A 14,845-nucleotide genomic window follows, 5' to 3' on the forward strand; every position below is an offset into this window, starting at 1 on the left:
CCTACCTGTGACCCTTCTCCAGTATTGTAATTAAATTTGATTTTATTAAAATAATTCAGTAAAGGCCAGCCCTTTCTGGAATAGGATGGTACATGTTGTTTTGTTTCTATTAAGTAGCTACATAATAAAAATTGGTAGGGTACATATTAGTATAGAATATTTCTAATTATCTAATCTGAATAAACAGATCATTCAGAATGCCCATTTAAACCAATCTACTCTGTCAGCAGTTTTTTATCAGAGCCATTAGTATGGAGTGATATGAATGAATCATTTACCATCTTTTTGCCCTTATCTACTTCAGTTTAGTAATGTAAGGAACCAAATAGCCTAAAGATACATAGCGCAAGGTCAGGAGCGTGCCTTAGAGAGAACCATGATGTGACCCATGATCAATTGAGTAATCCAGGCTTGGACCCCCTTTAGTCCCATGAAATAACTGTCCATGAGGAATGATGATTTCTAAAACGATTTCTTACATACTTTATCCCTTTTTAAAAAAATTTGCTTATTTTTGATTGAAGGATAATTGTGCTACCATATTGTATTGGTTTCTACCAGACATGAACATGCTAGCCATCAAGAGTAGCCCTAGGCATCAGGGGAACCCTTGTCTTCTACTCTCCATGTGACTCTGTAAACCCCCTTTTCTGTCTCTGCCTTCCCCTCATCCTTTCCCACCTCTTGAAACCCTTTCACTACGCCCTCTGCAACTCATAGTCCGTCATCAGTCTCTTTCTTTCACCCCTTCTCTGAAGGAGTTCCTTGATCTAGATCTCCTGAGAACCTGTAGCTTTCTGAGGACACTGCCTTGCGTGAGGTCCTGTCAAGCAATGGCTGTTTTCCTCTCATGGCCTTCATACCAGGCTGCCTGTGGGAGGCATCCTTCTCCTTTCATGGCTGCTTCCTGTCTCTTCACCCACTTTTCCCCTATAAAGTCCAAACTCTGAGTCTCATGTTATAGTCATCTTCTAGCCCCACCCCACACCGTCATTTCTCCTCATTTCATACTGATTTTAGCTCCTGACTCATCATCATTATCTCCAGCACTACTCCTGCCTTCACTTGTGAGGATTCCAGTGTCTGCAGAGATGATCCCTTCAACACACTGGCTCTAAGTTTCCCAAACTCCTCTCCTCCAAGAATCTTTTCGCCTCATTGCTACAGCTTCTTCACATTCTCAATTGTGCGTGTCTATTTGACCATCGCCTGCTATCTTTCTAGCTCATCCTTTTTTGCCAACAATTTTTCAATCCTTTTGGGACCTATGGGCCATTGATCTTGTCACTTTTCTGTCCCTCATACCTCTGTTACCCTCTCTTCCCTCTTCATCCAGCTTGAATTCCATGATCACTTATTTTAATGTTTGCATACTGTTTCCTTGCTGCCCCCGCCCCCTTTTGCATCATGTCATATTCACTTGGCAATGTGATAGGTCAGTTAAATCCTGCTGCTCATCTATCCTGCTCTGCTTCCATGCAGCATAATGTGTCTGGAGAGAATCACTCCACCACACTGATGGTCTTTAACTAATGGCTGCAAACCTCATGTGAGCCTCTAATGCTCCTTGGCAATCACAAAACATTTCCTAGTCTAATTACTGTCCAACTCTCCTGGACTCATCCCTCTCAATCTATGTGTGGTGAGGGGCCAATTTTTTCCCTACTTCATCATGAATAAAAAAACACAATAATATGAATTGTGAAGCAATATGAAGTTTTAAAAAGACAAAAGTCTAAGTCCAAATTTTTATTAGATTTAACAAAAAAATGAAATTGCAGTTCAATAATAGTCATAAAAGAAAAGAAGAAATAGAATTACAAAAATTGTACATGTTTATAGAGAGTGTGCTGTAAAATGAGATGAAGCTACTGGTGACACAAAGCACACTTCTTCTTAATTTCTACGTTGTTAAATTGTTTAAACAAACAACTTGTACAACAAAACAGCAGTACAGGAGCTTGGACTATACTTTGAGTAGCACAATCCAGAATGATTTCTGAGATGATTTTTTTACATTTCCTCATATATTCTGACTCCTTCTCTATGTTTCTCTATTACCCTCACTTATAGCTGTTATTTTGCTGCTTATTTCATTAAGAAAATTCTGGCACTCAAGAGAACTTTGTTACTATGTCTACACATCCACCAGCAACTATTTCCTTATACATTGATTTCCCTCTTTTCACTGTGGTTGGATTACCCAAGGTCCAGCTGTCAGCCCCTCCCTGTGCCCATTCTTGCCTATTCAAGAATATATCACCGGCAGTTCTCCCTTATTTCTTTTACATCTTCAACTCTTTGCTCTCTGCTAGATTGTTCCTACCAGCATGCTCTTATTTCTGCATGAAAAAAAGAAAAAAATAAGCCTGCATTAATCTCACTTCTGTCTCCATTTACCATCCCTTTCTCTGCTTCTCTTCATGCAAAAACTTTAAAAAACTTCTAGCCTCTTTGTTTCTAATTCTTCTCTTCCCATTCTCTCTTAAACCTACTTCATTCACACTCTGACCTTCGCCGCTTTGTGAAAATTGCGCTTGTTTAGCTCACTGGTGACCTCCACATTGCTAAATTCAGTGGTCACTTCTCACTTCTTGTCTTACCTAATCTTTAAGTTAGTGGCATTTAATGCAGCTGATCACTCATTCCTTCTCTTAGCCCCACTTTCTTCACATTGCTTTTCGTGACACTCTGCTCTCTTAGTTGGCTCCCTTTCTCTCTGGCAGTTACTTCTGGGTCATCTTTGGAGATTTCTCTCCTGCTCTCCAGATCTCAACAAGAGAGTGCTAAGGAGTTCAGTCCATGAACTTCACTTCTTTAGGAATCTCATCCAATCTTATAACTTTGAATAGCCCTCTAAAGCTGATGATCTTAATTGTATGTCTTAAGCCAAAACAACTCTTCTTGACTCATGTATCAACCTGCCCATTATACACCTTTACTTGGATATGACTTTGTCTCTGTTTTAAGCACATCAGGCATGTTCCTACCTTGAGACCTTAGCCTTGACTTTTCTCTCAGATATTTGCATGACTCACTTTCTCACCTTCTCCAGCTCTTTGCTTGTATGTCACTTGCTTGATATGGCTACGCTGACCAAATTACTTAAAATTGCAACCCCTTCCTGTATCTCCATTCAGAAATTCTGATCTAATTACCTGAATCTTATTTTTTTTTCCCTGTAGTATTTACCACCTTCTAAAATGCTATATAATTTATCATGCTTATTGTCTCTTTTATATAAGCTTTTGAAAACGTTAGTTGCTCAGTCGTGTCTGACTCTTTGTGACCGCATGGACTGTAGCCTGCCAGGCTTCTCTGTGCAGGGAATTCTCCAGGCAGGAACACTGGAGTGGGTTTCCCTTTCCTAAGGCAGGGATTTTGTCTGTTTTGTTCAATATGGCATCCCTCCATGCTTAGAACAGTTCCTGACACATATGTAAATTCTCAACAAATATTTGTTGAATGAATTTTGAAATAGCCAAATTATAAACTTTTAATTTCTGAATATCCATTTTTTAAAATTTAAGTTTGAAAAGAGCCAAACCTTCTGTCTTTTCTTTTTTATGTGATAAGTCTTCTCTCAACAATAGGTGTAATAACATATTTTTTTTCTAAGACTGGATAATAAAAGTGGAAAAAAAATCCGTAAGATGCTTTTCTGTTGTTGAATGTGAAATTCCATCTTTATTTATTGAGCACCTATTATGTGTGCAGTATTGTGGTTGCAAAAAATGCAGTTTTGTTAGGAACACATTCAGGTAAATTAAAAGTTAAAACCCATTTGAAACTAGGAACAGAGGTGGTGGCTGCACACCATCATGAATGTACTAAATGTTACTGAATTACTCGTTTTATGATGGTTAATTTTATGATACATGAATTTTACCGCAATGCAATTTTTTAAGAGGATTATAATATTACCACAAAGGAAGGATTAACTAAGATATTGCCTTGGATACTATATGGTTTAAAGTGGAGAATAGCAAAAAAAGGATTTACAGAGAAGTTTACTACTGAGTCATGTGTTTAGGGACAAACAGAAGCTCACTTGGAGGAAAAGATGGGAAGGATATTCCATGTACATATAAAGATGCAAAGTCAAGAAACATTTCACATCTCTTTGGCAAACTGCAAAATGTTCAGAATTCTTGGAATATAATTTGCAAAAGGAAGACGGATAGCTGGCAAGAGGTGAAGAATAAAGTTCTTTAAAGGCCATGCTAAGGAATTTAGACTTTATTCTGGAAATGATTTGGATCATGGAAAGGTATTTAACAGGGAAATGACATCACATTTGCTTCTTAGAAAAGGAACTCTGTTGATCATGTTGAAAATTGAGTGAAAGGAATTGGAAGGAAATAGATGAGTTATGTTACTGCAATAGACCAGGAAAGGGATGACAAGTTTCCAGCAACAGTTTAATGTCTTGAGACAGATGTGTTCTACCATTATTAAGTAGGAAAAACTGGATTAAGTCTCTAGGATAAGAAAATGTTAAGGCATAGTTATACCTGCTACTTGAATTTTATTTAACATTCTGTTAATTTCATGGTAGGAAAAGACTAGAAATCTTTTTTTTTTTTTTAGTGGAAGACCCTGAATACACTGTTACTCTTTTACATTCCACCCACACGATCACGAGGAATATAACTCTTATCCTTGGAGTTTTGTGTTGAACAATTCATAATTCCTTGAAACAAGGAGTTTAAGGAATTTCCTGCCAAAATTATCCTAAAAAGCTGTTTTAAACCTTAATCAACTAATCATGGGGGTATTTATTGCTGTATTAATAAGATCAAGTAAGAGGGTTCTGAATCCTTAGCCAGACACTGTTGGAATGTGGGAGGACTCTATTAGTCTAGTCTCACTCATGTGTTCAGTGTGTGGGATCTCTTAATGCTCTCTGTTAAGTCTGCATGTTCCCTGTCAGCAGTGGAAACAGGGTGGGGAGAGTGTACACGGGAAGCATGCTGAATGCCCGAAGTCACCTGCTTGGGAAGGTAGAGAAGGATGGACCTGGGCAGAATGCTGAGAGAGAAGTCTGCCAGGAATGTCACCTTGAGAAATGATTCACTGATTCAGTAAATTGCTTCATGCAAATTGTGCCAAACAAACATTGCTTATGTGTTACGAAATACACTTCCCTGCCTGGATGCCAGGATAGGCCCCAGCTGGCTTGGCACCAGCATGGTTCAAAGAGGACGTAGGAGGCCATTTGAATTCCATTTTGCTTGCAAGAGATAAGACCAAGTAAACTAGAGATTAAGGAGCAGAGCGAAAGGGTAGAGAAGACAATCGTGACCCCACCCCCACGCCCCGGAGTGCAGCCAATACAAAAAGTACAAAAGAAAGCTTACTCTCTGAGCTTCTTTCTTTTGGCGATAACAAGCCGTTAAGAATGGCTCCTTTTTCCTTCATTCAAACTCTACTTTCTGTATCTGCAATTTTAAAAGCTGGGATGCTAGTGCAAAGGCTTCAAAGTAGTAATAATGCAATTTCAAAATATTTTTAAAATATTTTTCTTCCTTTCAGAAAGCAGTATTTACACTCAGATGTATTGATGAAAATAGCAGTTAGGCTTTGTGCAAATATCTAAAATCAAGTGTTATTTATCTTGGAGTAAACTACCCATGGCATATTTCATTCAGAGCTGCTTTTAAGTTATTCAGCAGATACATAATGTGCCCCTGTATGTGAATTCACTGTTCAGAGTTACAGAGAATAAGACACAATTCTTTCCTTTCTCTCCAGTACCAAATTTAGTTGTGGGAATAGGATAAATAATTTTAAAATGGCATTTGATAAATAGCACAAGTAAACTGGATAGAATAAAAGAAAGAAGTCTGTTTATTCTAAAGGACTATAGTCTGTTGTCATTAAGATGCTGTTGGCAATGGCCAGTTACCAAAAGAAGCTTAAGAAAGGAAAGGGGTCAGAGTTATGTGTTATGAATATTAATCTGTGGGATGTATTGGAAGAGGGAAAGATAGGAAGGAGGCAGACCAATTAAGAGACCACTATTCCTCTGATCTAAAATCTTGAATGGTTTCCCAGTGCTTCCTGAATTATGCATGGCCTGGTATTAAAGCCCTCCCATGTGGTTATAATGTATTTTGGTATTCTCTCCCACTTCTCCGCCTTAAGAGGCTCTAGCTAAATTGACTAACTCCAGGTTCCAAAAGTAAAAAAAAAATAGTATATTTACCAACGTCTTGGCTAATGTTGTATTTTTTCGTTTGCGTAAAATGGCCTCCATATCTACCTATCAAATATTCATTTATTCATTTGTGAGTTGTAACTTTTAAGGTTTGAGAATCTACTGGTAAGTAAAGCTGTTAACTTATGTGGAATCAGTTGCACAGATGAATAATTATGATCCCATGTATAAGTATAGTGGCAGAGAAAGATGTGTTATTGGAGAAATCTCAGGAGATGTGCCCTAACCTGCCCTTAGGGGATTGATAGAAGGGAAGGTTCCTGAAGAGGCAGTGCCTGTCCTAGGTCTCAGGGTGATCAGAGTGACCTGGCAGGTATGGAACAGAGAAGAAACTGAGAAAAAAATCTTTCAGACTGAGACAACAAACTCAGCAAAGGCACTGAACTACAACATAGGGAATATGTTAGGGAAACGCAAGCAAATTGGTGTTCCTAGAATGTAAAGTGCAAAGCTGGATACCCAAACAGTGGCCAGATTGTGGAAAACCTGGTATACTATATCAGGAACCTTGTACTTACTCTGTAAGATAGTAGTTTTAAGACACTTTTAGCAGAACAACCCTTTCTTTGTAGAAAAGCTTACACAGAAGCCCTGTACAGCAGGTAAACTCCAGATTAGAGTGTGGTTGAAGCAGAGATGCGAAGAACTGACTCATTTGAAAAGACCCTGATGCCGGGAAAGATTGAGGGCAGGAGGAGAAGGGGATGACAGAGGATGAGATGGTTGGATGGCATCACTGACTCAATGGATGTGAGTTTGAGTAGACTCCTGGAGTTGGTGATGGACAGGGAGACCTGGCGTGCTGCAGTCCGTGGGGTCGCAGAGTCGGACACAACTGAGCAACTGAACTGAACTGAAGCAGAGAGGTACCCTTCTTGTCATGTCCACATACGAGCGAGCATACCATCTCTTCTTTGAAGACCACTGCAAAGGAGAGCAACTGAAGGCCGTTAAGCCTCAGAATGACATGGTTACGATTGCATTTTTGAAATACTCTGTTATCCCACATACAGAATAGATTTAAGGGGCAGAATATCGCCAACAAAGAGACTATATTAGTAGTTTGGAAAAAAAAGCACCGGAGGCAGTTGGCACCAGCTGTGATGGAGTAACTGGTATAAGATTAGCCCTCCCATTGTAAACAACACAAGACTGGACCAAGAAATATACATAGCAGCTATTTTTCAAACATTGGACAATAGGCAGCCAAAGACAGTGGTGGTCACCACTCTCCTTGAAGAAAAAGAAATGTCAGAAGACGCACAGTATAAGCCAAGAGAGGTTGAAAGAAAGATAAAAATTTCTCTCATGTTATAGAACCTGAAAGATGCACAACTTTTAGAGTAATTCAGTATACAAGTAAATGTGAGCTAGTAAGCTAAATTAGGACAATTGGAATGGAAAAAATTGTTTTTTTAAAGCTGTCTTTTTTAAAACTAATTTTCTTTGGCTGTATGGCTGAGATTTGTAAAACTCTTGCTTAGTTCATTTGAAGATACCTAAAATATTATACCTCTAACTTTTAAGAAGCAGGTCAATATCTTTAAAAGGATAATTTATGTAAGAAGCAAATCAATGGTGTTGTAAAAGGAAATGATTCTTAAGAAACACATTCAGAATAAAAGTAAACACTATTCTCCCTTATATTGAGTCAGAAATAAAATGCCCTAAACTTAAGAGTGATGCTGTGAATAAAATCATTCATCATATTTTAAGTTTCAACTGTGGGAAAAAAAAATTCTGCATTGAAACTTTGAGAATATAACTGTGAGTGACATTTAGGCCCAATAAGATGCTTGACATATTTTATTTATTCTCTTCTTAGATATGATACAGATAAAATATGTGATAATGGAAACCATGTCTTTCTTTTTCTTGGTTATGGCCTTTATGAATTTCCACAGAAAAGACTGTAGGTCATTCCCTCCTAAAATATAAAAAATAACTCCTTTTTTCTCTGTGGCTTAGGTCTTCATTAATTCAGATAATAGGCATTTTGGGGGAACTATTGCAAAAATAGTTATGTTTATTTAGGTTCATCTGTTTGTTCAAAAATCCAAACTACTTTTTTTCCCCCCAAATTCACCTCCATTCTGTCCTACGTCAGGAAGGGGATACATTTTTACCTTCCCTACTAGGAGGGGGTTATTCTCTGGGCACTACTCTTTTAATTATTTAAGTAGAGATCATTTCCATCCTGAAAGGGGCAGATGACTTAGATTACTGTTCGTAAAGTTTTCTATTACAGAGCTTTTGGAAGAGTTAATGTCTTTACTGATGCTATTATTTGATATTCCCTTATGTTTTAGAATTTTACTTTTCTTAATGCCACTAGCAGTAACTGTAGTTATAGCAATGAGGAAACGGGGAATTTTTAGTCTTATAAAGTGTGAAAATTTTCAGTCCTATGAAGACATGAGAATTTTGCTCTTCAGACTCTCAGTAACGCAGAGAAAACCTCCTTTGGTATCGTCCCCTTGACCCAGTCATAGGACTTGAATTACTGAGGCGAAGCAGGAAGCAGATACACTTAAGCTTGTATCTGTCCCAGTTTGGCTGGATCAATTGATGTGCCCATAGTAATCACCTGGAGAAATAAATTATTCTTCTGTAAAAAGAAGATAATAATAATAGCTCCCTCATAATGTCGCACATGTAAATTCCTTAGCTTTGTGCATGGTAGGAACCTAATACTAGTCATTATTGAAATCTGTTTAAAAATGTCTATATTGGAGCCATAAGAATTAGAGACTATGATTAATTGTTGCCGAATTGGTTGCCTGCACCCACACCGGGGTCCTGATCTAGGCCGAGGGGTCTTGGTCAAGGAGGTTCTTTTTCCACTCAGATTCACACAACCAATAATAGCGAAACTGGTGCTGAGAATAGAATGGCACATAGTTTATTCAGTGACCACAGAAATAGAGACTTCTGAGAATTTAGTTCGCAAATCAACTTCTCAACCTCATTCAGGTGGAGACACCTTTTATATAGAAGGGTTGAGGTGAAAAGGACAGAATTGGGTAAAGAGAAGGAGGAATATTCATGAGCTATCTGAGAACAAGGGTGTGGTTTGTACACAGGACTGAGGGGCACTCCTTTTCAGTCCTTATATGGACTTTTCCAGTTGTCACGGCGATTGCCAGTTGTCATGGCGCTTGTGGGTGTGTCATGTAGCATGCTAATACAGTAACAGTGAACGAATAATGAAGATCAAGGTCCACCGGAGATCAGGTCTTCCGCCGTCTTGGGCCTACTTGGCCCTAGCCAGTTCTTTTTTTTCTCTCTGTAACTTCTTCTGTTTGTGATTGAGCCTGAAACTCAGATAAGGGCGGTTAGTGTCCATTTGAGTGAGGGGCGGGGGCATGATTCTGAGGCCTCGGTACCATAATTCTTGACATAGTTTGCCAAACTATTTAAGATGTTATGAACACTATTCTTAATTCCGATAGAGGTTACTAATAAAATCTCATTGTGAAAAGTTTTTGCCCTTCTCCCAAAGTAAGATGACTTGGTCTTACTGGGGGAAGAAAAAGGAACTTCGAGCCATCTCATTACTTCACAATGATTACCGGTCTGTAAATTATAAAATAGTTAATGGCATCAAACATCGTTTATACCATTTGTAGTTCTCATTCCACGTGTACAATCAGAAAGAAAAATTACGCTAGAAAAAAATATTTTTTAGAATTTCAAAAACTAGTCTCACTTGTGGAAGAATATATGCTAGTATTTTATTAACTATCTCTAAGTGCTTCTAAAATTGGAGAAAATTGGGGTGATTTTACTACTTTTGTTTAACAAAACCTTCTTTTACGAGAATTTTGGAGCAAAATCTTTCTGGTTGGTTGTATTTGTTGTATTTCCATTTCCTTACTGAACGGTGGGCAGAATTGGAACTCGTGCACAGGTTTCTGATGTGAAAGAATCTTAACTTGTGTGGGTGTCTTGTTTTTGTGTTCCAAGCTCCTCAAGCAGATACACACCTGAATGTGATTTGTACATACTTCGCAAAAGCTCATTTACATACTCACCTTTCCTGATCTTTCAGTTTTCTTTTTTAAAGAAAAGCTTCCTGAAAGGGGTTAGTAATACTTTAACCATTGTGTAGACTTTATTTCTCCATTTCTTCTGTTTTGCTCTGATGATTGCACACTCCTACCATCATCACCTAAAAATGTCATTCGCTCAGAAGGTACTCATGGCACAATTAAGCTTCATCTCTTTTTTGTTTACTAGATACCTGTGGACGGAGGACAAGAACAGCAGGCGGATTCCACCAAAGGGCGATGCCTGCGGAGAACTGTCAGTGTTCCTTCCGAGGGTCAGTTTCCTGAATACCCACCAGAGGGCGCCACTAAACTGGGTAAGCTACTATGCAAAAGGAAAGAAATGAGTAATTTTTATCCGGTAATTTATGGACTTGTTATTGAGAGTGTTACAATAAAAGAAAACATCTTGGATTTAGTATTAAGTAAGTACTTTAAAATACAGTCAGAGGTCATTAGAAAGTTTTATTCTTTATAACCAAGCGATAGCAAAGTTGTTTTACAGAGATAAAATTTATCTGAGCGCTAGCGTGGTTGTAGAAAAATCCTAGGCATGTCGATTGATGTGTTGTTTCTGGTTTTACTGCTTGGCTTTAAATTTGTAAAGAGTGTTAGATGGTCCTGTTGAGGCACTAGGGAGTCAGTTTTGGTTGAAAACAGTATTGAATGGCTTGTGTCCTGTGCACATAACTACTGGTGTTGTCTTGCATAGTGTAGAGTCGGATTAGGCTAATTTACCTGAGCCAATTATATAGGGCCTATGTAAGTTATTTTCAGGCTTGTGTTTAGAGTGGCTGACACAAGGGAGACATCAAAAACCCCACTTGAATTGTTACATACTAAGGGAATTACTGTCAGTGTCAAAGCAGTTCTTTCTCTGTTTCTCACCAAATGAATCTGTTTGGCCTTTTCATACTTACCAGTGGATATTTAGATAATTAAAATAGTCAGGTAATTTTAAGGGAATATAAATAATATTAAATGAAATAATGAAAGAATTTGAAACACAGGAGTTGTTTTGGTGTTTTTACACTGTAGCAGTAGGGTTGTTTAGTGCACCTAGACGTTTAGTCATAGATACTTTGTAGGTAGGTAAAACAATCATTTTTTGTTAGTATGGATAATTCTGTGATTTTGCTGTAGTTTTTAAAATCAAGATTTGTTTGTTTGTTTTTGCCTTTTTCTTCATATCTTTTCATTTTCTAAATGGAACTTTGTCAGAATTTGAATCCTTTAGTTCCCTTTTTATCCTGTGACATTTGTTGCTTTTCTAGACATTAGTCAGGTTAGCAAACACTTCTTCAAGGGGTCATACTTGGAAGAATCAGATTTTCCTCTGATCCTGTTTCCATTATACTTCTTTAAAATGTGTTGAAACCAGTTTAGGTGTGGGCTTAAGTTATGTTGCAAACCTGTCTGGGTGTGACCATTTTATAGCCTGTTTGTATTTCACATATAAGTTTTGTGTGAACTGGACTAGCTCAGAGTTGCCTTCTTTCAACTCCTTTGCTGTCATTATTTGTAATGTTATGTTGATGACTCTCTTTCTCACCTTCTCTAGGATTCTCTCACTATTCATGCTTTGATCCACAAAAATCAGTTGATTTTGAGGAAGTGCAATTATAGTCTGAGTGATTATTGTGATTTTATAGAAAGGGAATATATAGTACATTGTTAAATTTATGGCCAACATTCCAGGTACAGGTCCTAAAGACAAACTAAGATGAAGTGACTAAGGTGTGTACTCCAGAGCCAGCCCTCTACCTTCTGTTCTTGAAAACAGATTTGGCAGCCATCTTGATTCATGCTCATCCATCATCATTTTTGGAGTGGATTTCCTAAATTTAGCACTGGGAGTTATCACTCATAAATTTTAGAGAGGAAAAGATTCTTTCAGAGCCTTTCTTCCTTACTTGCCAATCTGATGTTGAATTAGATAATTATTCTGTTGTTCTATTTTTATTTCCCAGTGATTTGTCTTGAGGCAGAATTTCCCACTGTCAAATATTTAATTGAGTAATTGCTGTATCTCTCTCTCTCTCTCTATATATATATATACACACACACACAGATATACATATGTATATATATTTTATGCCAGTCCCTAAGAATGAAAAGAGGTACAAGATAAGATCCCTGCCTTTAGAAAATTCTTTGAGGAAGATAGATTATTGATGACTGTTGACAGTATATGCTGTTATTGTGGTACATTGTGTGTGGTTTGGAGATGTAGGTGGCGATGACAGCATTGAGCTCTTTGGCAGATCATAAAGGTCTTAGAGGTAATTGTGGGAGCTTTGGCTTTTACTCTGGGAGGGGGAAGCCGTAGACTTTTATATTGAGACCAGGGAAGCAAGAATGGAAGTTTAGAAACCAATTAGTATGCTACTGCAATAATCTGGAAAAGAGATGAAAGAACTTGGGCCATAATGGTAGTAGCAGAAGGGCTGAGAAGTGACCAGATTATATTTGAAGGTGTAGCCAGCAAGCCAGTTTGCTCATTGGATTGGATGTGAGAAGTGAGAAATGGAGGAGTGAAGAACTTTGGCTAGAGCAGCCAGAAGAATGAGGTTGTCATTTTTTAAGACTGGGAGAAACAAGTTTGAAAGTGGGACTGACTAGGAGCTCAGTTTGGACATCTTAAGTCTGAGGATCTTATTAGATACACAAGTAGAAATGTGTGAGTCTGGAAATTAAGGGAGGAGTGCAGACTGGAGATACAGATCACACACTTTTAGCAAATAGATGGTGTTTGAAGCCATGAGATTGAATGATATCATCAAGGAAGGGTATTTAGGTAGAAAGGAAAAGTTGAAGACTAAGCTCTGGAACATTTAGAGGTTAGGAAGATGAGGAAGCGTTAGTAAAGAACGGACCAGAGAAGAATGACAGTACAAGAATTTTGTTTGCAAGTGAGTCAGTCAGGTGTGCTGGGAAGCCCTTCTGTTTTGCAGGGTTCTTTCCCTTTGCAAGCTCTCTCTTTCTTCCTCTCCAGTAGAGTAACTCCAGGGAGGACAGATCAGTTTTTGCGGATGTGAAACCATGGCATGCATTTTGATTTCAGGTGTGAGGCAGTCAGCTATGGAGAATTACCCACTCATGAAAAACATGCACGTTTTATTCTACCTCAGAGAATTTGTAACAGAAAAGAGCTCTGTGAGTGTAAAGGATCTGTGAAGAACTTTCGTTAGTGGCTGCCAATTTACTGTACTTTGGAGATTTCAAACTGGTAAAGAAACTTGAATGTAAAAAAGGTGGGAAGGCCTGTATTTCTGCCTCTCACATTGTTCAGCATGAGCAAATGCACAGTTTTGAGGAACCTAATAAATGTCAAGAACTCAGAAGAAGAAAGTGTGTGTGAAGAGGCAGGTGGGGAATAGATAAGCATAGAATGTCCTTCTCACTCACTAGTTCCCAGTCTCTTGCATTCAGGAGTTTACCCCAGACACACAAAATTTATATTTACCATGGCATTTGACACAACATTTTGATGCAGCGAATTCTTTTCTCCTGAAAGTGAGATATTTTCTTAAGGTGTATGAACATCTTGCCTAAAGTACCCATTTCCAAATTTAGTAAACCAAGAAAAAAACTACTTTCCCCTGGTAACAGTATCCAGATTTTAATTTATTCATCATAAAAAAGATTTTTCAAACCATGCAAAAGCACAATTTGCTGAATTTTCAAAAGCAAATCACTTCTTCAGATGGTAGAGTCTTTGCATAAAAACAATACAGGGAGGTATGTAAGTTGACCACATGAATTGGTAAATATTCATTTTCAATGTAAATATAACCTATATGAATTCAGCTTTTTAAAAAGCCATTGGATAGCTTTTAAGAACATTATTAAATGGGAGAAAGAGGAAGCTGAACCATAGGCACCATTTTTTCGATGCATAGATACATAGAAGAAAATGAGTCTCTACTGCCATGTGCTGTCTGCTGCCTGGCTGGGGGATTGCACAAAGATGAATTGAGAACCTTGTCCGGTCTGGTGGTTGCACTTCTTTGACATTCCAGTAAAGTTAATGCTTTGATGCTCAAGTGGGCAGAGCAAAGTCAGAGCCTGAGATGAGCTAGAATCTTGCTTGTAGGTAACATCAGAAACGTCCTCATGAAGCTGGTTTGATTAGAAAGTGCAAACCCTCATTACTGCACCTTTGCTCAGTTCTCAAAAATGAAATTGAACTGACATGTTTAAAACCAAATATCTAGTAACTCAAAGCTGCAGAGATCTTTGTGCCTCTGTTTTATTACATTGTGATAAAATCTTAAAAGTACCCCATGATCTTACTTTACAAAATCTCTGGATTTTAAAAAAAACTGTGCTTGTGACATTAAATCTGTTTCATTATCATGGTGTCCTCAGAACCTGGAAATATCTGATCAGATCAGATCAGTCGCTCAGTCGTGTCCGACTCTTTGTGACCCCATAAATCACAGCACGCCAGGCCTCCCTGTCCAACTTAAGTGTACTTAAGAATTACAATTTCAGATAGGATGCCCTTGGTACATGTTATCAAGCATAGGGGAAAAAATATCAAAAGTCTTAGAGTCAGTGGTAGCTAACGCAC

At 38.0% G+C, this 14,845-nt stretch overlaps 1 protein-coding gene across 7 annotated transcripts in view; it reads left to right on the forward strand.

Annotated features, from left to right (window-relative positions):
* Positions 1–14,845, forward strand: part of RASAL2 (RAS protein activator like 2) — a 397,250-nt gene that overhangs the window by 203,298 nt on the left and 179,107 nt on the right. For all 7 annotated transcript variants that reach the window (XM_027565430.1, XM_027565431.1, XM_027565432.1 and 4 more), the window contains exon 3: positions 10,460–10,586. In XM_027565430.1, the coding sequence (XP_027421231.1) occupies positions 10,460–10,586 (127 nt within the window). The remainder of the gene's footprint in view (positions 1–10,459; positions 10,587–14,845) is intronic.

The sequence above is a fragment of the Bos indicus x Bos taurus genome, chromosome 16, assembly GCF_003369695.1.
Source record: "Bos indicus x Bos taurus breed Angus x Brahman F1 hybrid chromosome 16, Bos_hybrid_MaternalHap_v2.0, whole genome shotgun sequence".
In the NCBI taxonomy this organism is placed as follows: domain Eukaryota; kingdom Metazoa; phylum Chordata; class Mammalia; order Artiodactyla; family Bovidae; genus Bos; species Bos indicus x Bos taurus.